The sequence below is a fragment of the Bombus bifarius genome, unplaced genomic scaffold, assembly GCF_011952205.1.
Source record: "Bombus bifarius isolate JDL3187 unplaced genomic scaffold, Bbif_JDL3187 scf7180000008297, whole genome shotgun sequence".
Classification (NCBI taxonomy): domain Eukaryota; kingdom Metazoa; phylum Arthropoda; class Insecta; order Hymenoptera; family Apidae; genus Bombus; species Bombus bifarius.
This window is the reverse complement of record NW_022884576.1, coordinates 761135-788810: the sequence shown is the minus strand read 5'-3', so window position 1 is coordinate 788810 and position 27676 is coordinate 761135. Positions and strand designations below refer to the sequence as shown.

General features: G+C 38.5%; 1 protein-coding gene across 2 annotated transcripts in view; it reads right to left on the bottom strand.

The window, feature by feature from the left end:
- Positions 1 to 17516: 17516 nt before the first annotated feature.
- Positions 17517 to 27676, bottom strand: part of LOC117212435 — an 84894-nt gene continuing 74734 nt past the window's right edge. For both annotated transcript variants that reach the window (XM_033457274.1, XM_033457273.1), the window contains one exon: positions 17517 to 18416. In XM_033457274.1, coding sequence (XP_033313165.1) covers positions 18119 to 18416 — 298 coding nt within the window. In that variant the 3' untranslated portion in view covers positions 17517 to 18118. The remainder of the gene's footprint in view (positions 18417 to 27676) is intronic.

Sequence of the window (27676 nt, the reverse complement as noted above, 5' to 3'; positions counted from 1 at the left end):
TTTCCTTCTTTCTATATTTTGAAGGCGTTCTTCCATCAACCGGAGCAACGAAGGTCCTAGCTCCTCCATCTTGCGTTCGATTGCGACGAGACGCGTTGTCTCACAGCTCTTTTCTGCGGTGTGGCGCGAGTCCAGCTCCTTTCGGAGTGCCTCGTTATCCGCCTCTAGTGTCGATATGCGTCCTTCCATTATAGCGAGGGCGCCAGAGGCGGGGTCCATTTTTCACACCATCTCTGTTACGCCAGCAGCAATGGTCCTCGCCGTTTCTTTCAGCGTTTTCCCCAGTGTGCCCTGTGGTTGCGAGCTGTCTCGGCAAGCTTGGTCACCTCAGAGGCTCGACGGATCAGTTTCGCTCCTTTGTCCGCCGTAGTAGATGTTCGCATCTCTTCGGCTAGGTCCGTAGGGAGCTCGGGGATCCGCCGGCCTTTCTTTTCTTCGCGTGGGGCGCTTCGCCGGCGGGGGTCTCTTCCTCCGTCGTTTCTTCCGTCCGTAGGTTCCCCGCGCTTAGTGTGGAGTAGGACAACCCCACCTTAGGAGGGACCGCCTTCTTCATGCTTCTGGTGCTGACGTGTGTCGGCTCAGCAGCCAACTCCACTTCACCCCCTCCTCTCACGGTTGTCCCTACCCCCTTATTTTTCCCCGCAGTTGCGTCCTTTTTCCCCATTGGGCGCGCAAAAATGACCACTTGTTCCGCTCTTATCACTTCACCAGTCACTGCCACTTTCGAAAGGCCCGCGCGGCGCGCTTTCGGCGCGCTTGCCAATATGGCTGCGTCCGTGTAGTTCCTCGAGTAGCTCATGTAGCGGCGCTGTTGTCACGCGTCCTAATATGGCAACCTCACCATCATAACCTCACACTCGGATTAATTTCGCCTTTATCGTACTTCCAGACCGTATTTCGTTAGTTCCTACATCCGCTTTTCTTTCACAGGCACTCTGGTTACCTTCCTTGTCCGAATTCTCCAGTTTTAGAAAAAAAATTATATGCTAGATTAAGATTATATGCTAGAATGGATATCAAGAATATCAATCACTTCTATTGAATCGAACAATTAAGTTTATAAACTATGCATAAATTAATCACTGAATTGCTTAACAATTATTGACTTATGATTAAAAACTACAAAAGTTATTCATGATCACTGATTTATTTGAAGAATGATTGGTAATTATGCGGAAAAGAGTGTTTAGGTTGGATTTTTAGATGAATTTAGGGATTCTGTTCCCCCTATCCATCCCATGAAATTTTCCTCTCTTTTACCGCGAAGGAAATCTTCGAAAGATAGCCTTCATAGCCCCTGGAAAGAGGATGCAGAATAGCGTAGAATTCTTTCCCATTAAATCTCTCATGGTAGTCGTCTTCAGGTGCGACGCAGAAGCCCTGGGAACACTGAACTCATAGGATCTAACCTACTAAACTAACCTAAACATACCGTAAAATTGTTAGAATCGCAAACCTACACAAATGTATATGCAACTTTATTTTTAATCTCTTATTTCGAAGTAAATTTAATGTAATAAATACTACTTTCTTTTTGTCATAACTTTTGAACACGATCGTTCCACGGTTCGGCAAAGTGAATGTGGACTCAAGACATTCTCCACAATAACATATATCGAGATCAAGGTTATTGAAGTTGAGGCCCCCTTTCCTACATGGTTAATCAATAATTAATTGAGTAATTATTACAGTTACTATGATTACATTTAATAATCGATTACGGAAGTGGTTATATGACAATCAGTTACTGCTCAATTCTGCTTGAAATCCCTGCTTCAAGTTTGCGCTATGAATATTGATTAATAATATTGAACTTTGATCGCACGTAATCAATATTATTATTAATATCTTTGCTTAGCAATATTGATGCATGGATGTTAAAATATTAAAATTGTCATAAATCTTAATCCTACAATATCGAATGCGTAGGATTAATACTATTGCCAATATGTATTTGAATGTATTGAAAATATTAGCGATCATATGTCGGCTCCTGTAATGTTAACTGACATCAACTTACATTTTACTGTGATAGAACATATAGTAACAAGAATCATTTATAATTCCTCTTCAATACCTTTAGAACAATTTGACGAGCAAAATCGGTGTCACATGTGAAGATAAAAATATTACCTCAGTTTTGTTTGAACGGAACTTATTATTTGCTAGGAGGGATGATCCATTACATTACATGGACCTATTAATAACACAGTCCTCAAACGAATATTTTTGTTCTTTAAAAATTTTGTTATAAATACTACAAAGTTGATATGAAATTGATTCCGAGATATGAAAATGATTATCTAAGCCGTTTTACTTTAAGTAGTATATATCTACATGGTAGAATATTGCCACTAACATGTGTAAATGCTTTTGGATTTATTGAATAACCAATTACAAGAAGGTAGAGCTTATAATCTTCTAAGTCGTAGTATACGCGAAAGTATTGCATTCTTTTCTCCTTTTTCATAAACTGAAGTTTTCTTCTTTAGTTTTGATAGCAAAGTTTTGGACAATTGGTAACAATTGGTACAGACTTATCTCTTTATATCGTCTAACTGCTGCATGGCCGGCAGATAGCTTTTCTATTTGAATGAGTACTTTGGTAAATTCCATATCGATGTTTAAAATTGTTCAGTTATATTTTACTCGTAGTAAATTTTCCATCATTATTAATCATTGTTTTTGTAAAAATGTAAAACTTTTACCTGTAAAATCAGAGCACTGACTGATGCGAGTTCTCAACTAATTGGCGATCAGTCAGATTGCAACCGATCGGTTGATATCGCGAACCGTTTTTCTTTTTTATTATTTAACTTGTACTTTACAATTTGTCCAGCTGGACATTCGGTAAATTTTTTTAGCTTAATTGCTAAATAACATGTAGATGGCTACCCCCAGCAGGATACCATTTTCAAGTTTGATAATTTTATTTCTTTGGTGAGGTCAGTGGGGTGATTTCTTTTTAGTCTTCTTTCTATGACAGTTTTGCTCGCTTCAGCAACTGGTTCAGCAGTTGGTTTGAATGTGTTGCCGTTCTTTCCTTGTATTTTTCTGCGTACATGCTGATTTCTTCTTTGACCGTTGGTATTTTTAAGTCTTTGCGTATATCCTCGTTTCTGACATACCATAGGGCGTTGACTATTGTTCTCAGTATCTTCGATTGTAGCGACTCTAGTTTATTTATGTGGCTCATTGCTGCTGTCCCCCATAGTGGTATCCCGCACGTCTAAACTGACATTATGATCGCCTTGTAAATTTTTGGTTTATTTTCTACGCTGAGTTTAGAATTTCAACTAGTTAACCAGTACATGTGTCTGATTGGATATTTGATGGTTTCCATTTTCGTAGTGTAAATGTAATATGGTTGCATTTACTGAGGTTTGCTTTTATTTGTTTACCTTGTAGCCATTTTCCTATTTTTATGATACGCTCTTGTAATAATGTGACTGCTGTTTCTAGATTAGTGTGCCTGACTAGTACAGACGTGTCGTCCGCGAATGTCAGTATTTTGCTGTTGGTAGTTGTTGGTACGTCGACTGTGTATAGTGCGTGTAATATTGGTCTTATTAAGTTAGAAAAATGTACCAAATGTCCACCTGGACGAATTGTAAAGTACAAATTAAATAATAATAAAAGAAAATATTGGTCCTAAGACGCTTCCTTGCAGTACCCGTCTTCATGTCTTTTACTTCAGAATATACATTCTTTATTTTTACTACAAAGGCTCTGTTGCTTAGGTATGATTTAAGTAAGTGGTCGATTTGCTTCGGGAAATGTTGTTTGATTGTTTGTCAGAGGCTTTCATGGTTCACTTTGTCAAATGCTTTCTCGATGTCCATGAAGAGGGTTGTACAGTATTGTTTCTTTTCTATTGCTAGTAAAATTTCGTGGACGAGCCTATGCATTTGCTTTATCGTGGAGTGTTTATTTCTGAATCTAAATTGGTGATCTGGTATTAATTTTTCTTCCTCTGTTGTTGGTTTTAGGCGATCGCATAATACTTTCTTTAGTATTTTGGAAAACATAAGAAGTAGTGATATTGGTCTGTAAGGTACAGTTTGGTGTGAGTTTTTGCCTGGCTTAGGTAACATTATGATCTGTGTTAGCTTCCATAGATTAGGAAAGTATCAGATTCTTAAAATTGCATTGAATATTATTGTGATTAAACGTATTGCTTCTGGAGAAGGTTTTTTTCTAATTTTGGGGGAATTCTAATTTCTTGTGCTGTTGTATTAGGTATGGTGTAGTGCTTGTCAGTTGGAGTACTAGTATTTTGCGCATTTTCGTCTGAATGACATTTGGTTTTACTGCTGTGAATATTATATGGAATAAATGTATTACAAAGGTAGTTGCAAAGTTTTGCAGCTTGCTCTTCGTTGCTTTTGGCCCATGAGTTGTCTGCTTTTCTGATTGCTAAGATTAGTTTTATTGACTTCTTTATTCTGTTCGTGGCTTTCCATAGAGAGTAGTTGACATTCTCGTACGCAGAGTGTCTCTATGAATTTTGAGAATTCGTTATTATTATGATTTTTTATTTTACTTTTTATTTCCTTTACGAGTTTGTTTAGGTACTTTTTGTTTTCGCGTGTTCTGCTTTCCCCGTGCTCATTTTGCTTTCGCTTTCCTTTTTTCTCTGATTTTGTGAAGGATGTCTGTTGGAATTATTTTTGTTTGCCTGTTGTTTGGTTCATAATTAGTAGTTGCCCATGCTGCTTCTTGTATAATTTATGTCAATGTTGTTATTGCCTGTGTTCGGGTGTTTCTAGTGGAATATTGCAGTTGATTTTGTTTACGATTAGTTCTTTAAATGTTTGCCATTTGGTATTTTTATCGCAAAGCGACTCTAATTTGATATAAAGTATTGGTCTGCTTGTATATTCTATTATTATCGGTGTATGATCAGAGCTAAGCTCAAGACGGGTGTTATTTTTAATTTGTTTGCGTTTAGTCCTTTTATAACTGCAAAATCAAGCAAGTCAGGATTTTTGTTTAGATCTGTCGGCCAGTATGTTGGTCTTCCTGTGGATAGTATGTTGAGAATACTAGCTCCAATATATTGTTCTAATATTGCACCTCGAGGTGTGTTAATTCTTGAGCCCCATAGCGTGTGCTTTGCATTGAAATCTCCTGCTGCGATGTATTTGTCACCTAAGAATTGAAAATACTGTTCCCATTTTTGTAATGTCATTTTGTGTCGCGGTGGTGCATATATTGCTGATATCTAGAAGTAATTGCCATTAGTTTGTATTGTAATGGTGGATGCTTGAACGTGTTCCTGACTAATTTGATTATGTAAGTGGTGTTTGATATCGTTTCTTATTATCACTGCGGCCCCTCCGTGTGCTTTTCCTGAGGGGTGTTGGTATCATAGATTGTGTAATATGGTATTTTCATATAGCTTATTGAAGTGAAATGTGTTTCTGAAACAAGTAATATGTCAATATTATTGTTGTACAGAAATGTTTTAGTTTCGAAGGCCTCTTGTTGAAGGGTATTGCAGTTCCAAGCTGCTATTTTCAGCGTGTCCATTTCTATTTTTTACTTAACATGTTTGTAAGTAGTTGTAGCATGACTGTAATTTGTTGTGTTTGTTGCCTGAGTACTGCATTTTGCTCACTTATCATTTTTCTTATCATTTCAGTGTTTTTGATGGATTGCTTGAGGAGTTCCTTGATTTCTGTAGCGTCGTTATTGTTGTTGTTTTGGTTTTGATTGTTTAAGGGTGGTTTGATTAGTTATTTGTGCATAACTTCGGCTGCCAAAGGTGCTGATGCTTCTATGGCTAGTGTTCGATACGTTCTGTACATTTGGTGTTGGCTCTGGTTCTGCAATTTCTTGTTGTGAGGGATGGTTGCTGTATGTTCTGCTTCGAAGCGATGGAAACAGTTTTCGTTGTAGTTGTTTTCTGACTTCGCATTCTTTATAGCTTGCTGGGTGGTTTCCATTACAGTTATAGCATTTTACTTCGTTTATCTTTCCTGTGTATAGGCACTTTGCTCTTAGGTGCTTTTCTGCACATTTGACACACGCCGGGTTTCTGTTGCAATAGTCTTTTGTGTCTTGTGTGTATTGTTGACACCGTATGCATTGCGGTATGTCCTTCTTATAACGAGATGGCTCAATTGTTACTATTGTGTTTAGGATTTTTTTAATGTCAAAGATTTCATTGCTGTTAGCTTTGGGTTTAAATTCTATTAGAAACAGCGGCAATGGCTATTTCGTATCATACCTGTTTATATTATTTATTGTTCTTGTTGAGTGTCCCATTTTTACTTATTCCTTACATATATTTTTTGTGTTTGTCCTTTGGTGTAGACCTCTAATTACTATTTTGTAGCTTTTTTCTGTTTTGAGCTGGTATGTATGATACCCAACGTTTTTCTCCTTTAATGCTTGCGTCACTTTTCTAAAGATTTCTGGAGTTTTTGTTTGTATTTTTACTTGTTCTAGTTTTAATTGCTTTATACCGTAGTTTTCTTTTCCAGCAGTATTGTTCAATAAATCGATTAGGGGATCTATTATTTGGGCATCTATGTAGATCTGTTATGGTTTAATGATGCGTGTTATGTTTTTTTCTTTTGTTTCCGTATCCGCATCTTCTACCAGTGAGCTGAAAGGGTTTCGGAGTGAAACGTATTGTAGCTTTTGCTTGTATTGTTACTTTTCTGTATATGAAATTTTTGCAGCGCTTGTACCTGGTATTATTTTACGCTTTTTGTGATCTGTTACTATCTTTCAGTTTTCATTAGCAAGTTTTCTTTTATAAGCTAAAGCTGATCTTTCCTGTTCTTTGTTAATTGGTTGTTGCCGGCTTAGTGTATTTGTAGCTTTCGGATGCGACGGAACGGGACCCAGGACTTTCGCGGAGGCCCCCGGTGCACCCTCGTACGGGAAGGGAACCCATGCGAGGAGCGGGTACCGGCGATGGACTCAGAGCCATCGGGGCTGGCAAAAGACGCAATGCTAGTGGGCGGGACAATTTATACATCAATTTATACAATATTATTTTCGGTTCGTGATGATACACTTTCGATACTTGGATTAGTTAAGAATTTGTGTTTATTCGACCAATCGCGGGGAGACGTAATCGCAAGGAGAGACGTCAACGGGGGTCGTAAATCCCCGTTACGATTATAACAATCGACACCACGAATTGATCGATCCCCTGATTTCCGTTGAGATAATAGGGGTGATTGAGGTTGTATAACCCTGGGATTCACAGAATTATAAATTATATATTTCCAGCACTTAGATTACACTGACGTAGAGAAATAAGCAATTAACAACTTGTCGCACGAAGCTAAGATAGATATATGCGTTAGAGCAGGGCTCTTATAATTAGATTTAGTGTATTAGTGGACGTAGCACTATGAGATTTAGGAGAGGAAATGTATGCTCGACAATACCGAGACCGACTCTCGCGTTATGCTTAGACTGCCCCGCTGGGCATTAGCGTATACTTAGTAGTTGACTTTTCCAACGATGTAGAAGAAGTGAAGTTGAGTGACGATGCTGTGTCCGAGGAAAGCTAAGGATGGGTGTGTCTAGCGCACGGGACCATCGGATTTGTTGGTGCCGATGTTATTTAGGAGAGTGAGGGAATAGGCTTCGTTTTTAATTGGTTAAACGAAGGGTCTTAACTGCCCTCGAGAGAAAGTGGTTAGTGGGAGGAAAGTTGCAGCGTGCGTGAGAAAAACCAACTTTCCCTTGTCCAGCCGTGGTAGACAATAGTGTTTAGAAATTCCTCGGAACCAGATGTTTGTTTTGTTTAAAGGACCTTTGCAGGCAAGTGACTCGGGTTTATGACGGATGCTTAAGGCTATTGAGGGTACGCCGTACGGAAGAGCGGACATCTGGTGTCCGTCTGGCCCGCGGTGTGTGACCTGGGCCAGGCAGAGAGTCGCCCGGCGTAACAATTTGTTTAGACTGACCGGATGAGTTTGAAGGGAGCATTTATATTCTTTTATTCGTTGGAGTTGGAGAAGGCTTTGTTTGTACTTATCATATATTTCGGAGAACGGCTGGAGTGACCGAATGCCACCCAGGCGGCTGAGAACGGGTGCTGACTGGACGGTCACACGTGATAAGGCGCTTGGAATTTTGGTTTATCATATGGCTGCTCGAATTTTACCTGTGACATTCCCCCCTTCTTAGATTGAACTTGGTCCCTCAAGTTTTCTTCAGAAGATTTTTGTGGAATCGGACTCGACGTGGCTTGAAAATTACAGCTGATTCCTCCTCTTCATCTAAGTGGTATGTGTTGGTTGGAATATAGATGTTGGGTGTTGAGGCCAGGGTGAGTGGTACTGGTGGGGCTGTCGTATTGTGGCTGTTGATTACGGTTTCATTTCGGCAGCAAAATAGATTGATACATAATTTGTTCGGTATACATTTCCTGGTGCATTTGAATACCGCTATTTTGTTTAATCCATATATACCTAGTATGTCTAATGCTATGTACCCTAATATCTGGAGCGTGGTTAGTCTCCAATACTGTATATTTTTGATTCTATGTTCGAAATTAAGAGTTTCTATCTCGTCGCCTATTTTATCGATCGTTGTTTTATAGCCTTGTAAATTATCTATTATCTTCGGTGCTCGCTCGAGTTTATCTAACATATGAGTGAAACTATCGTTTGTTTTGAGCGCTAGGGTTTTTGTTTTGATTTCGTATTTGACTTCGTTTTCTTGTTTCGCCTATACGCATGTGTTCATCTTTGTACAATATATCGCAAGAAGTGTTGGCTCTTATGATGGAAGGCTTGTCAAGTTTTGTAAGGTATGTTTCATTTGGTAAATTGTGTCTATTTCTATCGGATTTGCTGGTATCGCAATGTAACAGTTGCTAGTTTTGAGCGGTATAAAGCTAATGTCTCTTAAGTACAGTTATTTGACAATGTTCAATGTGTGGTTTGAAATTTATTATTTCGCTGCGACAATCGGTTCTTGAGTTTCTGTCATAGATTGGTAGTGTTTGTTTGCATATAGTGGTTCCGGCTCGATTCTTACAAAGTTTGTTGAAATACTCGATATCAGCGTTTATAAATGAAAGGCCTGAGGTTAAATATATCTGATGTTCGACTATTGGAGCCAAAAATACTCCATTTCTTTTACTCGGGATAGAATATACCTGTAATATGTTCCATTCTGTGGTAGAGACTAAAGGTACTATGATTTTGAAAAATATTTTGTCATCTATTGTGAAGATTTCAAGATCACTGATGTCGAGTATGAATTGAAAATGTTCGGTTTTGGCAGAGATCGCGGTGTTGTACATCTGGCTACCTATTTCCTTGGCGTAATTTTCTATGAATTCATCGGGGTCGAGTATTTGTGGACTAATTATTCCTTGTTTGCCTAATATCATGACGTTAAGTATCTAATTGGAAGTGTAAAGTTTGTATCGCTGTGTCGACTTTCATGATCATCTTAAGATAAATCTATCGATATTTGTCTGCTGTTGTAGTTTTAATATATCACTATATGATTTCTCTAAGTGGTTTAGGTTTTCTGAGTTTACAATTTTTCTAATAAGTGCTGTTTGATTAGCTATTATGGTCTTGATTTTATTATTATCATCGAATAGTTTGTCCATATTCTTGTTTATGAGCGTAAGATCATCATCGTCGAGAGTTCCGAACAGACTTTTCGATACGGAACCTACGATGTTGAGTAAACCTCGTGTGCTTCGGGTATGTGTTAACGCTTTCAAGTGTTTTGCGAGTTGTTTTAGGTTATTGATACGATTTTGTAATCCGCCTAATTCTTCAACGTATGGTTTGCTGATTGCACGTGAGTCTATTGTTAATTTATATGATTCTATTGTGCTTATCTGTTCGTATATGTCGCTAGTGTCTAATCCTACTATTACATTGGCAGTATCGCTGTACAAATATCCTTTTCCTATGTTTTCTACGAATACAGAGTTTCCTTCTAATGGTGTAATATTTATTTACGCGGATACTATTCCGGCAAAGAGGAGCGTTGACCTGGAAAGTAAGGTTTTAAACGATTACCGTGTATCTTTTTGTCTTGAATCAGATAGTATGGAGTACATACTTTATCAATCGTGTATGGTCCTAACCATTCCACATCAAGTTTATGCCTTTTATGATCGTTATGTATTAAAACGGAGTCTCCTTCTTTGAAAACTAATTGAGGTTTTATAATTTTACGTCTCTGATCGCGCTGATGTCGCTGTTTACTTTTGATCAATGTTTCGCGAGCGTGTCGGAGTCTAGAGTCCCATTCCTTTTTGCGGAACGTGACTTCGTCTGTGTATGTGCGTTGGGGATTCTTGGATATTGTGGAGGGAAGATTAGCTTGGTGTCCGAATGTGAGTTCGAATGGCGTGTAACCAGTAGAGTCGTGTATCATTGTGTTATATGCAAGGCATACAAAGTTAAGTTGATCGTCCCATTCTTCATCCGAATTTCGCTGTATCGATTTTAACATGTCTGTTACTACTGCGTGTGTCCGTTCTAAAGATCCGTTACTTTGTGGGTGGAGGGATGTTGTTTTGATATGTTTGATTTTGAACGCGTCTTCGTACTGTTGCATTAAACTAGATATAAAATTCTGTCCGCAGTCAGTTAATATCTTTTTTGGAGCGGAAAAAATGTAAATGATTGAAGAGTGCGTTCCAAATTGTTTCTGTTTGCTGAGTTTTTAGTGGTACGAGTATTAAGTATTTTGTCAGTTCGTCGTGTATGGATAGAATGTACTGATTGCCTTTCTTCGTCTTTTACAGTGGGCCTAATAAGTCCATAGCAATTTTATCGTTTGGTTCGAGGGGTGTGTCGGTGATACAAGGTTCTTCGGTCTGATACGTGTAGATTTAGATGTTTGGCAGGTGTCGCATGATTCTATATGTTGTTTTATGCGTTTCATCAAATCTGGTACTCTGTGCCGTTCACGAATGCGGTCGTATGTCTTTTGTATACCGGGGTGTCCTACTAAATCGTGATTTTCTTTTAATAATTCGTCTATTTCTTCGTCGCTATATGTTTCGATTGGTTCCCATGCAAAATTTAATTCTTTTACGGTGTCGTTCAGGAATAATAAAATTCGTTTGATCGCGTTCTTCTCAGTCTCTGTGAAACTGTCGTCGCCTATACCTCTCTTCTCGTGAATAATTTCGTTTAATTTAGTTAACCATTCGATTCTGTCGTAATTTCCTAGCTCTGTTTTGGACAATTGATAGAAATATTTACGGTTCGGAGTCATTTTGAGAATTTTGGGTAACGCGTCGGTAGATTTTTCCCAATCGTGATATTTTTTATCGAGTTCTATGTTCAAATTTTCGCGTCGTCTGGTCAGAACATGTATTCTAGATAGTGCGTCGGCTGCAGTGCATCTTTTCCTTTCGTATATTCTATGTCGTATTCGTATTCTCCTAGTTTTAATCGCCATCTCATCAAGCGTGATGAGGGGTCTTTGCAATTCTGTAGCCATTTTAGTGCTTGGTGATCGGTTCGGATGAGGAATTTCCGCCCTAACAGATATTGTTGAAGGCGTTTTACGGCCCATACTATTGCTAAAAGTTCTTTTTCTGTAGTGGAATAATTTCGTTCCGGTGGGTTTAGAGTTCGCGAGATATAACAACATGGATGCCCGTCCTGTGATAAGATCGCACCTATACCTTCGTTACTGGCGTCAGTCATTAATGTGAATTGTTTCGCAAAGTCTGGGAATTTTAGTACGGGTGATAAACAGAGTCTGTCTTTTAATGTCTGGAATGCTTCCTGGGTTTTATCCGTCCAATGAAATGGTGTCTCCTTTTTTGTAAGTTTGGTTAATGGTTTCGCGATTTTAGAAAAGTTTCTGATGAACTTGCGGTAATAGCCTGCTAGTCCTAAGAACGATGTGATGTCTGTGGGATTACGTGGCTGTTTGAAATTGCTAACGGCTTCTAATTTTTTGGAATTTGGCTTTATACCTTCGGCGGTTACTATATGTCCGAGATATTCTAATTCTGGTTTGAGAAATTCGCATTTGTCCAGCTGTATTTTGAGTCCGAGTTCGCGTAAGCGTTGCAATACTATCGCGAGGTTGCCATTGTGCTCTTCAATCGACTGTCCGAATATTATAATGTCGTCTAAATATACGAAGCAATGTTTATTTATGAGTCCTCTTAGCGCGGTATCCATCATGCGTTGAAATGTTGCAGGTGCATTCTTTAAACCGAATGGCATTCTATTGTAGTGGTAGTGTCCTTGTGGTGTGGAGAATGCTATGTACTTTTTGGAGTCTGTGTCCATTGGGATTTGGTGGAATCCCGAGGATAAATCGAGGGCTGAGAAGAATTTTGCGTTGCCTAGTTGGGATAGTATGTCGTCTATGTCAGGTAATGGATATGCGTCCTGGTAAGTTAGTTCGTTTATTTTTCTGAAGTCTATTACAATTCGTCATTCCTGTTTCCCTACGGCGTCTGCCTTTTTTGGTACTACCCAGACTGGTGAATTGTAAGGAGAATCAGATGGTTCTATGATGTTCTTTTGTAGCATTTCGTCCATTTGTCGTTTGATTTCTTCTTTGTGGCATTCAGGCGGCCAGTAAGATTTTGTGTTAATGATTTTATTTTCTTTTAACGTTATTGTGTGTTTAGTAAGGTTAGTGCATGGTAATAAGTCGGTCTCTAGATTGAATACGTCGAGGTAAAACAGCAATATCTTTTCGATTGGTTCACGGAGAGTTTTCTCTATATGCGAAAGTCTGACTAAATCTTTAAACGTGGAGACTTGATCGTACATGTTTGAATTTTCGATAAAATTAGTCATTTTGGCTGGGCACTCACTACCATTGATAAAGCATATCGTTGTCGGTTATCCTTCCAGGTAGACTGTTTTTGACACTGCTTGTTTTGGAGGTACGTCGTTTTCCTGTTGCAATAAAAGTATATTATTGTCAAGTTTTAATTGTTGATTTGAGAGTTCAAATTTGAATTTAGATAGGGCTAGTAAACCGAGTATGCCGTCTTCTATAATTGGAAAGTTGTCTTCTACCACAAAGAATTCTAGAGTTTTGCCAAATAGTTTTATCAAGGCGTGTTCGTTAAAAAGTTCGTTTTAAATTTAGAGTGTCCCATCGAGAATTTTCGTTCTTTTGTTATTTTTCGTCGTAATACGCATCTTCGCTTGAGTATGTTAATTCCTGCTCCGCTGTCAATGAGGAATTTATGTCGTTGTCCGTCGGATCGTAAAAGTACTGTGGGTAGTCTTCCTGTTGTGGCGTTAATTCGTAAGTCTGGTGTGTTGGTTTCTCTATTTCTTCCTTGTGTGTCTCGAGATTGTGGACTGCTGGTGGTCTCGGAAATTGGCTGGGTGTTCGAAAATTTCTACGTTGACTGGAGACATGTCCGATCTGATTGCATTTGAAGCATTTTAATTGTGTCCTTTGGGCAAGTGGTATTTGTTCGGTTTGTCGGAAGCTTCTTGGCATTGGATTGGGTGTTGGAGTTGGTTTTCTAATGATTGGATTGGGATTATTGGTTGTTAGTCGTTGCTGCTCAGGAAGTCGTAATCGTTCCATTGGTTTTGATCGTCGATTTCGATCTTCCCTGAAGAATCGCTCGATGTTGGTGGCTTTCTTTTCGGCTTCAAGAATATTGTATAGTGGATTGGCGAGTAGTAATTGTCCTATTTCGCTTTTCAGGCCTCGAATAAAATCGATTACGGAGTCTCTTAAAATCCTGTCGTTCATAGCTCGTCTAGTAATTTCGTCACAGTATTCGTTCGTTATACTGTATTGTAGCTTATTGAGTGCTCTGCGGAACCTGATGATATAACTTTGCACACTTTCGTCGTGACGCTGTCTCGTTTCGCGCAGCTGGTCTTGTTGTTCTCTAACGGAATCTTGAGTGGCTACGTTTCGTCGTAGGGCATCGTACAGGTGTCCGTATTCGTTTATCGGTATATTGCGGATGGCCATTGCGACTTTACCCGTGATTTTCCCGATTTTGATCATTTTTAGTAGTAGCGTGGGTTCGCTACACATGGCTCGTAATTCACGTACTTCGCGTATGAATTCTTCTACTCCGATATCGTCTTCGCCGTTTAATTGCGGAATACATGCTATCGCGTCTTTAGCCCGTAAGCTCGGAGAGGCGAATTGCGGTAGATAGGCTTCATAAGAGGGATGGTTGTCTGCTTTTGTTCGAATTGGAACGCATGGTGGGGAAGTTCTATCTCTCGCGGCAACAGATTCGTCCATAGTAATAAGGGAGCCTAGTTCTGTAGTAGCGTCGCACCGTATGGGGTCACCGGCATGCAAACCGCTTGCCCGTAAGAGGAGGACCGCACAGAAAGCAAAGACCACTCCAGGCAACGGCGGGGACGCGGTGAAGAGGAAGGAAACAATACCGCCGTCAACTGACCCCATGAAGGACAGAAGAGAAGACAGAGAAGTCGGACACAACGATTGTGAGGGGAACTGCCCAGAGGAGGCTATGGAGACGGAGCCTTCCCCGACCTGAGCGGAAGAATAGGAGGAGGACAACTGCTCCTGCAGTGCCAATCTTAACCGCTCCCGCCGGGCTCAGGACTTAATGTTCCAGAGCCTGACGGAGCGGCGGATTGCTCTGGCGGCAGTTGCCGAGCCGCACAGCATTCCCGACGCATCACGAGGCGCTGGGTATCTGATCGGTTCGGTCGCCGTGTTCTGGACCGGGATCACGGGGAGCCCCTCCTGCTCGGTGATCGAGCGGGGACGGTGCTTTGTGGCCGTGAAATGGAGCGACCTGGCAGTGGTGGCCGTCTACGTGTCGCCTAACATCAGCCGCACAGAATACGCCTCCTTCCTGGACGGGCTCGCGGCTTGCGCGTGGCGTTTGGGCGCCTGCCCGTCACTGGTCCTCGGAAGGGGGCGCGATGTACAGGACTGGGCGACCGCACTCGACCTGCGGCTTATGAATCGGGGGTCGTCCAGCACGTGCGTGGCGTGGCGGGGAGAGTCCATAGTGGACCTTACATGGGCAAACCCTGCCGCATCCCGCCGTGTTTCCGGTTGGGAGGGTTCCCCGGAGGAGACCCTCTCGGACACCTCTTGATGGAGGTGGCGGTTGGCGGCGCGATGGGCGGTCGTTCGTTGGGAGGACCTGATGACCAACCGTCGCAGTCTCCTAGCGATCAGGAGGCTGCACAGGACGGTGGCCATCAGGGTAGTGAGAGCCTTCCGCACCATTTCGGCGGCGGCAGCGGCGGTGCTCGCCGGGATTGCCCCGTTCGAATTGCAGGCCCTGAGGTGTCGCGAGATTTACCTCCACACTCGGGGTGTGTCGGGCGGGGTGTGTCGGGCGGGGTGTGTCGGGCGGGGTGTGTCGGGCGGGGTGTGTCGGGCGGGGTGGGCTCGGCGGGCGCCGACGTCAGGGTTCGGGCTTGGCGAGCTTTGCTCTACAGATGGCGCGCCAGCCTCGACACGAGAGCGGGTGCACCGGGGATAAGGGTCCTCGGGGCCGTCCTTCCAAACTGGGACGTTTGGTTGGACGGCGGCGGACCTCCCCTAACCTCCAGGGTGACGCAGGTGCTCACCGGACACAGCTGCTTCGGTGAGTATCTGCACCGAATCGGGAAGGAGGCGACCGCGCGCTGCCACCACTGCGATGCGAGCGTGGATTCGGCGCAGCACACGCTGGAATACTGCCCGGCGTGGGCGCGGCCGCGCCACGACCTCATCGCGGAAATCAGATGGGACCTCTCGTCGCTAACGATTCTCGAGGCATTGTTGGTAAGCGAGAGAAGGAGGAGGGCCGTGACCTCCTTCTGTGAGCAAGTTATTCTTCGAAAAGAGGCCGCGTAGAGGGCGAGGGTGCGGTACTCTCACCCTGAAGGGATGGACCGGCGAGGGCGTGGCAGAGAGCATGGACATGCTTCAGTGAGGCGCTGGCAGCTCAGCGCCCCGGGGCCGCAAAGCAGCCCGGTAGGAGAACCGGGCTGCCTGGCACGGCGGCTCCGGCGACGAGGCGCGGTGTGACAATGGACACACCGCTCCATCAAGCGGTGGTATTAGACGCCCGGGGGGGGGTGTATCGCTCACACCGGTTCGCGGGCCCCTTTCGATCGCAGTCGGGACGGTCATTGTGGAGGTTTTAGTCGGTTGGAGTCCGGCACTACCACGCCGCTTTTCCCCAGAAGCGACCTGGTGTCCGTGCGGATTTCCTCTACGTTAATAAAAAAAAAAGTGTATTTGTAGCTTTATTTATGTAGTATATTCCATCTTTGTTTTGTTATTTTGATTGGCGGTATTCGTTGTTGCATTTTTGGGCTTTTACCATTTTGCAATGTTCGTTGACGTTTTGACCACTTAAATTCACTACTTGTCGCACATTCACTGAAGCACAGTTTCTCACGTCTGTTTAGCTTGGCTGCTCGTGCATTCGTGTAAGTAGATTTGTTAATGTGCAGGGATATTTTGGCCGATTTATAATCGTCAATGACTAAAAAACAAAGCCGGAAACGAACTCCTTTTATTCATGATCTTCGTTTTATTTCGACGTCAAGAATCACTCCTTAAATTGTGGAAAATCTGTAGTCCAGCACTCTGTATAGAATATCTGTATTGTATAGGAAAAGACGAAATTATTGGTTTATTTCTTCTTTAACATTGACATTAATAAAGGACTTTTAAATAATTATTGTCTTCTGTAGTAGAATATAGTATAGTGTAAAACTATTACGTAGCTATATTTCTTATATTTAATTGCGTACTACTAACCAATTAAATTATTAGTCCTTTAATGTGTAAATAGATTATTTTAAAATATGTAATCTTTCTCTAATATCTCTTTTTCAATTTTAAATTTTTATTTTTCGAAAGTCTGATATGATAGAGTATAATAACCATATTGACATTTATCAACCTCAAATTTATAAAAAGATATTTGAAATTTTTTTGGGAGTAAAAAAGATATTTATTTGATTTGATGACTACTTGATCTTTATTTATAAAGTTACATAAAATAAAAATAAAGTATAATCAGAAACGGGATTTCGGTGTGAGAGCGCATTCAAAATGCCATTTTTAACAATATGTAATTTGTCAACATCACACGAAGGAATTTATTTTGATAAATGGAAGTTTGTATATCGCAAACAAAAGGAATTTTTAACTATCGATTATAACCGTGAAGCTTCGCAAAATTATATGTATAGTAACTGAAAAAGTGATGTCAGTCATATGTTTGTCAATGAGAAATCTATAGAATCACAAAAACAACAGTCTTATATGTATGGCTGCTTAACAGACAACAAATACTTAATTTCTTATAGTTCTTTAATGAAACATTCTTGCATATGGAACGTTTTTTATCTATTTGACTTCCTGAACACCGCAACATCAATTTGGCACTACATAATGTTCTGGGATACCCGTAAGTGCGTACAAGTGACGTCACACGCTGAATTCTTTGAAATTTAAATGGTGCACTTCCAAACATAGATTGTAAAATTATACTCAGTATATTAATGTATTATAAAAATAATGCCTTAAATCGTAAAAGAGTAAATAATTGTTCAATGTTATTTGTTGTGAGAAATTTGAATTTTAATATACTTTGATACAAACTTTTATAACATGTATCGTAATTAAATGTTAATGTTAAGCGTAGTGGAAAGGTTAATTATAATCGCCCAAGATTATTATATCAGAAGTCCCATTGAAATCACCGACAACAGCTCACCGACACCAGACTTTACCGAAAATGTTATTTCGCTGTGCTAATACTGTCAATCAGTTAAAGTTGTTGTCATTCAAAATTGTTATAGGTCAAATGTATGTCTGGTGTCGGTGGAAAAAGTGTCAGATTTACATAGAACCCTGTATCAGAGGTTCAAAGATCTACATAATCGATTAGATATTTCTCCATCATTAACTACTTAGCGAAATCTGTGTGTGTCTTAGTTTAGTAAACCATCGACTACACTTATGGGCGGCATCTCTGAATTCTGGATATATTTTCCACCATAACACGTTTTTATCTCCTTCTACACGGCAATGTGTATTCTCTGTTTTTTTATTTAAAATAAAACATTTTCTGGCCCTTGCACTTTTTTAGGGTAGTTTTAATTCTTAACGATCTTAACCGGTTAAATCTTTCGGCCTCTAGCACTGTTAACACAATTTATTCTGTACTGTCAACAATAGCAGTATCGTCAAGAGTATGTAGCCAATTAAAGATCATCATATTTCTTTCATATTTGGATAATTGATTTCCACGTTCTCTTTCAACGTCTTTAATGGTCAAAGCATGGTTTCGTTCCTTTTGTCCCAATAGTGCAGGTCCAGTAGTACCTGTTGTTCCAGGGACCAGCAATGTAGTTCCAGAGGCTGTTTGTGCTGCACTCGCTACAACTTCCAACTGATCTAAATTGAATTCGCTTTGTGAAAGTCGCTCCAAAGCACGATATGTTGTTAACAATCTACAAATTATGAAAATTAGGTATTAATATTCAATTGTTACACACATTTCATATACTTCTTTTTTATTGTCATAATTGCTGAAGGAAACATGTAAAAATAAGTATTGTTAATTTTCATACTTTTACTGCATTATTAATCGTTTTAAAACCCAATATTAAGCTTGTCAAAAAATGATCATATCAATATTAATACTAGAATCTTTAATACTATTCTTGCTTTGTAATATTATTCTTGATTTGTTATATAGGGTGTAAGAATGTTTGTCACAGTTTATGTTAAGGAATTAGAACAATACATGGTATCAAAAACGACATCTATTGGAGCGAAATCAAAACATTTCTTTGTTCTAAATCTTTTGTCTCCTAGCTAAACAGTCGTTAATCGCATTCTGTTCTGCATTTATATATAAAGAGTTTTGTCATAAAAATAAAGAATAAAGCGTGGTTAATACAAACCCTACTTCATTTCCATCGCTTTATCTAGTTTTCTAAGAACTGCTTATAATGATGATTTAACATTCTTAGATTAATAGAGATCTATTAAAAAAGTAAACTGCAGAATTGATTTTGACCTTTAAACTCAAGGTTAAAATGTTTTTTATTGCATTTCATTCTGTTTTTCTCGCATTTCATTTCTGGAATTGTGTTGCAACTCGTCCGTTTATCTCGAAAAACGATAAAGTTTTATAACTTTTTGCACTAACTTTATTTACAATATACTTATACAGTGGGACATTGATGAACTAATGAATTTCTGAAGCAATCGAAGCAATGCTGTTAAGTATATACCGTATTGTCTCATTATGGATAAGGTCGTGATTATAAACAGAGCGGCGATAAGCCGAGCTTGATAATGCGAGCGGCAAGAGTAGCGAGACAAATGAAAAGACAGCGGCAGAAAATAAATTAAACTCATAAATTTATATAAGATAATCTATATAGTAACTACGTAACAGAGCAAAGGCCGATATTTGCCATTGTGTATTCCATTATATTTATTCTTTTAGTAGGCATCTAAGCGGTAAATAGATAGTAACGATAAATATTTTGGATTTTGGTATCGAATCTTTAATCAGGTGTAAGCCGATTTTATGGCAAGATAATCATATGTATTGTAGAAATATACATTTTTTTGCGCGCACGAGGAGGGGAAAATGCTGTTACGCATGTCCAGAGTGGACTATGTGGGACTATGGGAAGAAATAGGGAGCAGCGGCATAATTTTCCCCCTTTTCTGGATGTTTATGCAGAGCTCAATGTTGCCGCCACAAATGTCAATTTTGCCGTTTATCGCTCGCCGCTCTCTGTATAATCACGACCTAACTAATCCCCACTATTTATTTTATTTTAACTTAACGGCAAATACAAAAGACGAAGAACATGTGATAATAAAGAATCATAAATTTTAGTGGTAATATAAAGGCAATGTAAATGCAAAGGAAAGTGAAGCCCTACAATGAATAGATTTAGATGAGTCATTAAGATTAATTTCTTTTTATTTGGCGTAGGTGAATGTAACATTGGTGATTGGAGCAAAACAAAACAAAAATATTAACGTTCTATTGAAGTAATAAATTACAAACTATGCCCGAATAGAAGAATTAAAAACAGCTATTAATGAAGACGTTTATTTATAAAAAGACATTTTGTTTCTGGATTTCATATGAGGGAGATATGACTATCAGTGTACGGGATGTGGAGTGGCCGTTAGTTACATCCCGTGACTCTCTACATAAACCAGATGTCTAATCATCCTTATTGCGGACCTATAAAAAATTTTAGCAATATTATAGTTAAGGTTCTTAAGACCGCACAAGTATCTTTTGAGTTGAAGCATTCCTTAGAGTTATTGTCCATTACGAGAAAACACAGGAAACGGATTTTTCCTATGCAATACCATCCACGAGCGTCTTTTGATTGGGGACGGCTAGCCCCATCCTTACCCATCAGTCTTTTTCTTATCTAATTAGCAGCAATAACCGTTGCTCACACTGTCCTAACTAAAATTGCCAATAACCAACCCACTGGTTCCATACATTAGACACAACCATCACAGAACGACAGTAGTTTTTCAATCTTCAATCGTTCAATATTGTAACTGACTAGTGGTTCTTTCCATGTATACTAAGGGGTGCAAATAAATTAATTAAACATAATACTACACCGCATCTTCAATTTATCTCCACCTTGAGACTTAATCTCATTCACGGATCGCGATCACTTCTGCCTGGGCACGACGTGAGAAACTCTGCTTCAGTGAAAGTGTGCAAAGCAGTGAATTTAGGTGAACGAAAAGGCAACAAACACTGACAAATGGTAAAGTTACAAAATGCAACAGCAAATACTACCAATCAAAATAACGAACAAAGGTGAAATATATTACATAAATAAAGCTACAAAAGAAATGGAAACGATACCAAACCAAGAAGAAAACAGCTACGATGACGAACTATCATATTAAGGTGAACACTGGAAGACACCAAAAGCGCATAAAAAGCGTACAATAATACCAGGCCCAAGCGCCACGAGAACTTCACATACAGAAAAGCAACAATGGCTACAAGATATCTCACTCCGAAATTCATTCGATTTAGTAATAGAAGAAATAGATACAGACCCAAAAGAAAAGGTTACAACTCATATCGTTAAACCATAACAGATCTACATAGATGCCCAAATAATAGATCCCCTAATCGATTTATTGAACAATACTGCTGGAAAAGAAAACTACGGTATAAAGCAATTAAAACTAGAACAAGTAAAAATACAAACAAAAACTCCAGAAATCTTTAGAAAAGTGACGCAAGCATTAAAGGAGAAAAACGTTGGGTATCATACATACCAGCTCAAAACAGAAAAAAGCTACAAAATAGTAATTAGAGGTCTACACCAAAGGACAAACACAAAAAATATATGTGAGGAATAAGTAAAAATGGGACACTCAACAAGAACAATAAATAATATAAACAGGTATGATACGAAATAGCCATTGCCGCTGTTTCTAATAGAATTTAAACCCAAAGCTAACAGCAATGAAATCTTTGACATTAAAAAAATCCTAAACACAATAGTAACAATTGAGCCATCTCGTTATAAGAAGGACATACCGCAATGCATACGGTGTCAACAATACACACAAGACACAAAAGAATATTGCAACAGAAACCCGGCGTGTGTCAAATGTGCAGAAAAGCACCTAAGAGCAAAGTGCCTATACACAGGAAAGATAAACGAAGTAAAATGCTATAACTGTAATGGAAACCACCCAGCAAGCTATAAAGAATGCGAAGTCAGAAAACAACTACAACGAAAACTGTTTCCATCGCTTCGAAGCAGAACATACAGCAACCATCCCTCACAACAAGAAATTGCAGAACCAGAGCCAACACCAAATGTACAGAACGTATCGAACACTAGCCATAGAAGCATCAGCACCTTTGGCAGCCGAAGTTATGCACAAATAACTAATCAAACCACCCTTAAACAATCAAAACCAAAACAACAACAATAACGACGCTACAGAAATCAAGGAACTCCTCAAGCAATCCATCAAAAACACTGAAATGATAAGAAAAATGATAAGTGAGCAAAATGCAGTACTCAGGCAACAAACACAACAAATTACAGTCATGCTACAACTACTTACAAACATGTTAAGTAAAAAATAGAAATGGACACGCTGAAAATAGCAGCTTGGAACTGCAATACCCTTCAACAAGAGGCCTTCGAAACTAAAACATTTCTGTACAACAATAATATTGACATATTACTTGTTTCAGAAACACATTTCACTTCAATAAGCTATATGAAAATACCATATTACACAATCTATGATACCAACACCCCTCAGGAAAAGCACACGGAGGGGCCGCAGTGATAATAAGAAACGATATCAAACACCACTTACATAATCAAATTAGTCAGGAACACGTTCAAGCATCCACCATTACAATACAAACTAATGGCAATTACTTCTAGATATCAGCAATATATGCACCACCGCGACACAAAATGACATTACAAAAATGGGAACAGTATTTTCAATTCTTAGGTGACAAATACATCGCAGCAGGAGATTTCAATGCAAAGCACACGCTATGGGGCTCAAGAATTAACACACCTCGAGGTGCAATATTAGAACAATATATTGGAGCTAGTATTCTCAACATACTATCCACAGGAAGACCAACATACTGGCCGACAGATCTAAACAAAAATCCTGACTTGCTTGATTTTGCAGTTATAAAAGGACTAAACGCAAACAAATTAAAAATAACACCCGTCTTGAGCTTAGCTCTGATCATACACCGATAATAATAGAATATACAAGCAGACCAATACTTTATATCAAATTAGAGTCGCTTTGCGATAAAAATACCAAATGGCAAACATTTAAAGAACTAATCGTAAACAAAATCAACTGCAATATTCCACTAGAAACACCCGAACACAGGCAATAACAACATTGACATAAATTATACAAGAAGCAGCATGGGCAACTACTAATTATGAACCAAACAACAGGCAAACAAAAATAATTCCAACAGACATCCTTCACAAAATCAGAGAAAAAAGGAAAGCGAAAGCAAAATGAGCACGGGGAAAGCAGAACACGCGAAAACAAAAAGTACCTAAACAAACTCGTAAAGGAAATAAAAAGTAAAATAAAAAATCATAATAATAACGAATTCTCAAAATTCATAGAGACACTCTGCGTACGAGAATGTCAACTACTCTCTATGGAAAGCCACGAACAGAATAAAGAAGTCAATAAAACTAATCTTAGCAATCAGAAAAGCAGACAACTCATGGGCCAAAAGCAACGAAGAGCAAGCTGCAAAACTTTGCAACTACCTTTGTAATACATTTATTCCATATAATATTCACAGCAGTAAAACCAAATGTCATTCAGACGAAAATGCGCAAAATACTAGTACTCCAACTGACAAGCACTACACCATACCTAATACAACAGCACAAGAAATTAGAATTCCCCCAAAATTAGAAAAAAACCTTCTCCAGAAGCAATACGTTTAATCACAATAATATTCAATGCAATTTTAAGAATCTGATACTTTCCTAATCTATGGAAGCTAACACAGATCATAATGTTACCTAAGCCAGGCAAAAACTCACACCAAACTGTACCTTACAGACCAATATCACTACTTCTTATGTTTTCCAAAATACTAAAGAAAGTATTATGCGATCGCCTAAAACCAACAACAGAGGAAGAAAAATTAATACCAGATCACCAATTTAGATTCAGAAATAAACACTCCACGATAAAGCAAATGCATAGGCTCGTCCACGAAATTTTACTAGCAATAGAAAAGAAACAATACTGTACAACCCTCTTCATGGACATCGAGAAAGCATTTGACAAAGTGAACCATGAAAGCCTCTGACAAACAATCAAACAACATTTCCCGAAGCAAATCGACCACTTACTTAAATCATACCTAAGCAACAGAGCCTTTGTAGTAAAAATAAAGAATGTATATTCTGAAGTAAAAGACATGAAGACGGGTACTGCAAGGAAGCGTCTTAGGACCAATATTTTCTTTTATTATTATTTAATTTGTACTTTACAATTCGTCCAGGTGGACATTTGGTACATTTTTCTAACTTAATAAGACCAATATTACACGCACTATACACAGTCGACGTACCAACAACTACCAACAGCAAAATACTGACATTCGCGGACGACACGTCTGTACTAGTCAGGCACACTAATCTAGAAACAGCAGTCACATTATTACAAGAGCGTATCATAAAAATAGGAAAATGGCTACAAGGTAAACAAATAAAAGCAAACCTCAGTAAATGCAACCATATTACATTTACACTACGAAAATGGAAACCATCAAATATCCAATCAGACACATGTACTGGTTAACTAGTTGAAATTCTAAACTCAGCGTAGAAAATAAACCAAAAATTTACAAGGCGATCATAATGTCAGTTTAGACGTGCGGGATACCACTATGGGGGACAGCAGCAATGAGCCACATAAATAAACTAGAGTCGCTACAATCGAAGATACTGAGAACAATAGTCAACGCCCTATGGTATGTCAGAAACGAGGATATACGCAAAGACTTAAAAATACCAACGGTCAAAGAAGAAATCAGCATGTACGCAGAAAAATACAAGGAAAGAACGGCAACACATTCAAACCAACTGCTGAACCAGTTGCTGAAGCGAGCAAAACTGTCATAGAAAGAAGACTAAAAAGAAATCACCCCACTGACCTCACCAAAGAAATAAAATTATCAAACTTGAAAATGGTATCCTGCTGGGGGTAGCCATCTACATGTTATTTAGCAATTAAGCTAAAAAAATTTACCGAATGTCCAGCTGGACAAATTGTAAAGTACAAGTTAAATAATAAAAAAGAAAAACGGTTCGCGATATCAACCGATCGGTTGCAATCTGACTGATCGCCAATTAGTTGAGAACTCGCATCAGTCAGTGCTCTGATTTTACAGGTAAAAGTTTTACATTTTTACAAAAACAATGATTAATAATGATGGAAAATTTACTACGAGTAAAATATAACTGAACAATTTTAAACATCGATATGGAATTTACCAAAGTACTCATTCAAATAGAAAAGCTATCTGCCGGCCATGCAGCAGTTAGACGATATAAAGAGATAAGTCTGTACCAATTGTTACCAATTGTCCAAAACTTTGCTATCAAAACTAAAGAAGAAAACTTCAGTTTATGAAAAAGGAGAAAAGAATGCAATACTTTCGCGTATACTACGACTTAGAAGATTATAAGCTCTACCTTCTTGTAATTGGTTATTCAATAAATCCAAAAGCATTTACACATGTTAGTGGCAATATTCTACCATGTAGATATATACTACTTAAAGTAAAACGGCTTAGATAATCATTTTCATATCTCGGAATCAATTTCATATCAACTTTGTAGTATTTATAACAAAATTTTTAAAGAACAAAAATATTCGTTTGAGGACTGTGTTATTAATAGGTCCATGTAATGTAATGGATCATCCCTCCTAGCAAATAATAAGTTCCGTTCAAACAAAACTGAGGTAATATTTTTATCTTCACATGTGACACCGATTTTGCTCGTCAAATTGTTCTAAAGGTATTGAAGAGGAATTATAAATGATTCTTGTTACTATATGTTCTATCACAGTAAAATGTAAGTTGATGTCAGTTAACATTACAGGAGCCGACATATGATCGCTAATATTTTCAATACATTCAAATACATATTGGCAATAGTATTAATCCTACGCATTCGATATTGTAGGATTAAGATTTATGACAATTTTAATATTTTAACATCCATGCATCAATATTGCTAAGCAAAGATATTAATAATAATATTGATTACGTGCGATCAAAGTTCAATATTATTAATCAATATTCATAGCGCAAACTTGAAGCAGGGATTTCAAGCAGAATTGAGCAGTAACTGATTGTCATATAACCACTTCCGTAATCGATTATTAAATGTAATCATAGTAACTGTAATAATTACTCAATTAATTATTGATTAACCATGTAGGAAAGGGGGCCTCAACTTCAATAACCTTGATCTCGATATATGTTATTGTGGAGAATGTCTTGAGTCCACATTCACTTTGCCGAACCGTGGAACGATCGTGTTCAAAAGTTATGACAAAAAGAAAGTAGTATTTATTACATTAAATTTACTTCGAAATAAGAGATTAAAAATAAAGTTGCATATACATTTGTGTAGGTTTGCGATTCTAACAATTTTACGGTATGTTTAGGTTAGTTTAGTAGGTTAGATCCTATGAGTTCAGTGTTCCCAGGGCTTCTGCGTCGCACCTGAAGACGACTACCATGAGAGATTTAATGGGAAAGAATTCTACGCTATTCTGCATCCTCTTTCCAGGGGCTATGAAGGCTATCTTTCGAAGATTTCCTTCGCGGTAAAAGAGAGGAAAATTTCATGGGATGGATAGGGGGAACAGAATCCCTAAATTCATCTAAAAATCCAACCTAAACACTCTTTTCCGCATAATTACCAATCATTCTTCAAATAAATCAGTGATCATGAATAACTTTTGTAGTTTTTAATCATAAGTCAATAATTGTTAAGCAATTCAGTGATTAATTTATGCATAGTTTATAAACTTAATTGTTCGATTCAATAGAAGTGATTGATATTCTTGATATCCATTCTAGCATATAATCATAATGTATAATCTTGTAAACTGCTTGTCAGTCAAGTTCACAACCCAGCAGTACAGTAACACTACAAAGGATATCTACGCTGTGATTTTAATATCTTATAGTAATATATACAATTCTTTCGTGCAGAATGGCGGTATCTACCATTGAGTTTATATAACTTTCATATCATCAGATCAAACTTCCAACTGTAGGTGATACAAAATTTTTTGAATATTTGCCAGAGGAAAGTGCTATAAATTCTGATAAAATCGTATTGTGTATAAAGTACAAATTGCAATGAGCGGTTATGGAAGATAATTCAATTTTATCACGCATGTGAAGCGAAAATACGGGGAAAAACAGTGTAGGAGTACAAGACACATAAAGCTCGTGTAAAATGTGGACGGCCAGAAGTAAGTATTTGAAGAAAATGTATAAAGAAGCTTTGGAATATTTTAACGCAAGACCAATTTGATAGAGATAGTATTAAATACTTAGTAATTATGTATAAAAAAAATTTTCCTACAGATATAACCGCCACACAAGATATTAGCAAGAAACTATTACTACTACTATATTGTATATTGCTTATACGTGTACGCTCATGGTACATATGTATCATCATAGAATAACCGCTTATCTATTGTTTCTATGTCACATCACAGTGACAGATAATCTCCGGCAGATAATCTCTATAACGGCCGAACTTTTCAATATTTATTTCTTTTTTTTTTACTAACTCGGGACTAATTTCAAAATATAAAAAGTCATCTGAACGCAAAAATCTCGCAAGTGTCGTCAGCCGCTTGTCGGCAACCACTATTTAAAATTACACAAACTCAAACCTTACAATCCCAGAAAAATGAAAACACTGATCGATTTGATTATCGTGGGAAGGCTGACTATTACCCGATACGTAATATAATTTTGTATATTAGGGTAGCTGAATTGAAAAAATTAATCTATATCTAATGGGGATAATCAATGTTTTCATTTTACTGCGATAAGATTTGCGTTTGTGTAACAATTGCGAAAGGCAGCCGTTAAACTATGTGAGGTTTGTGTGTTAAAAAA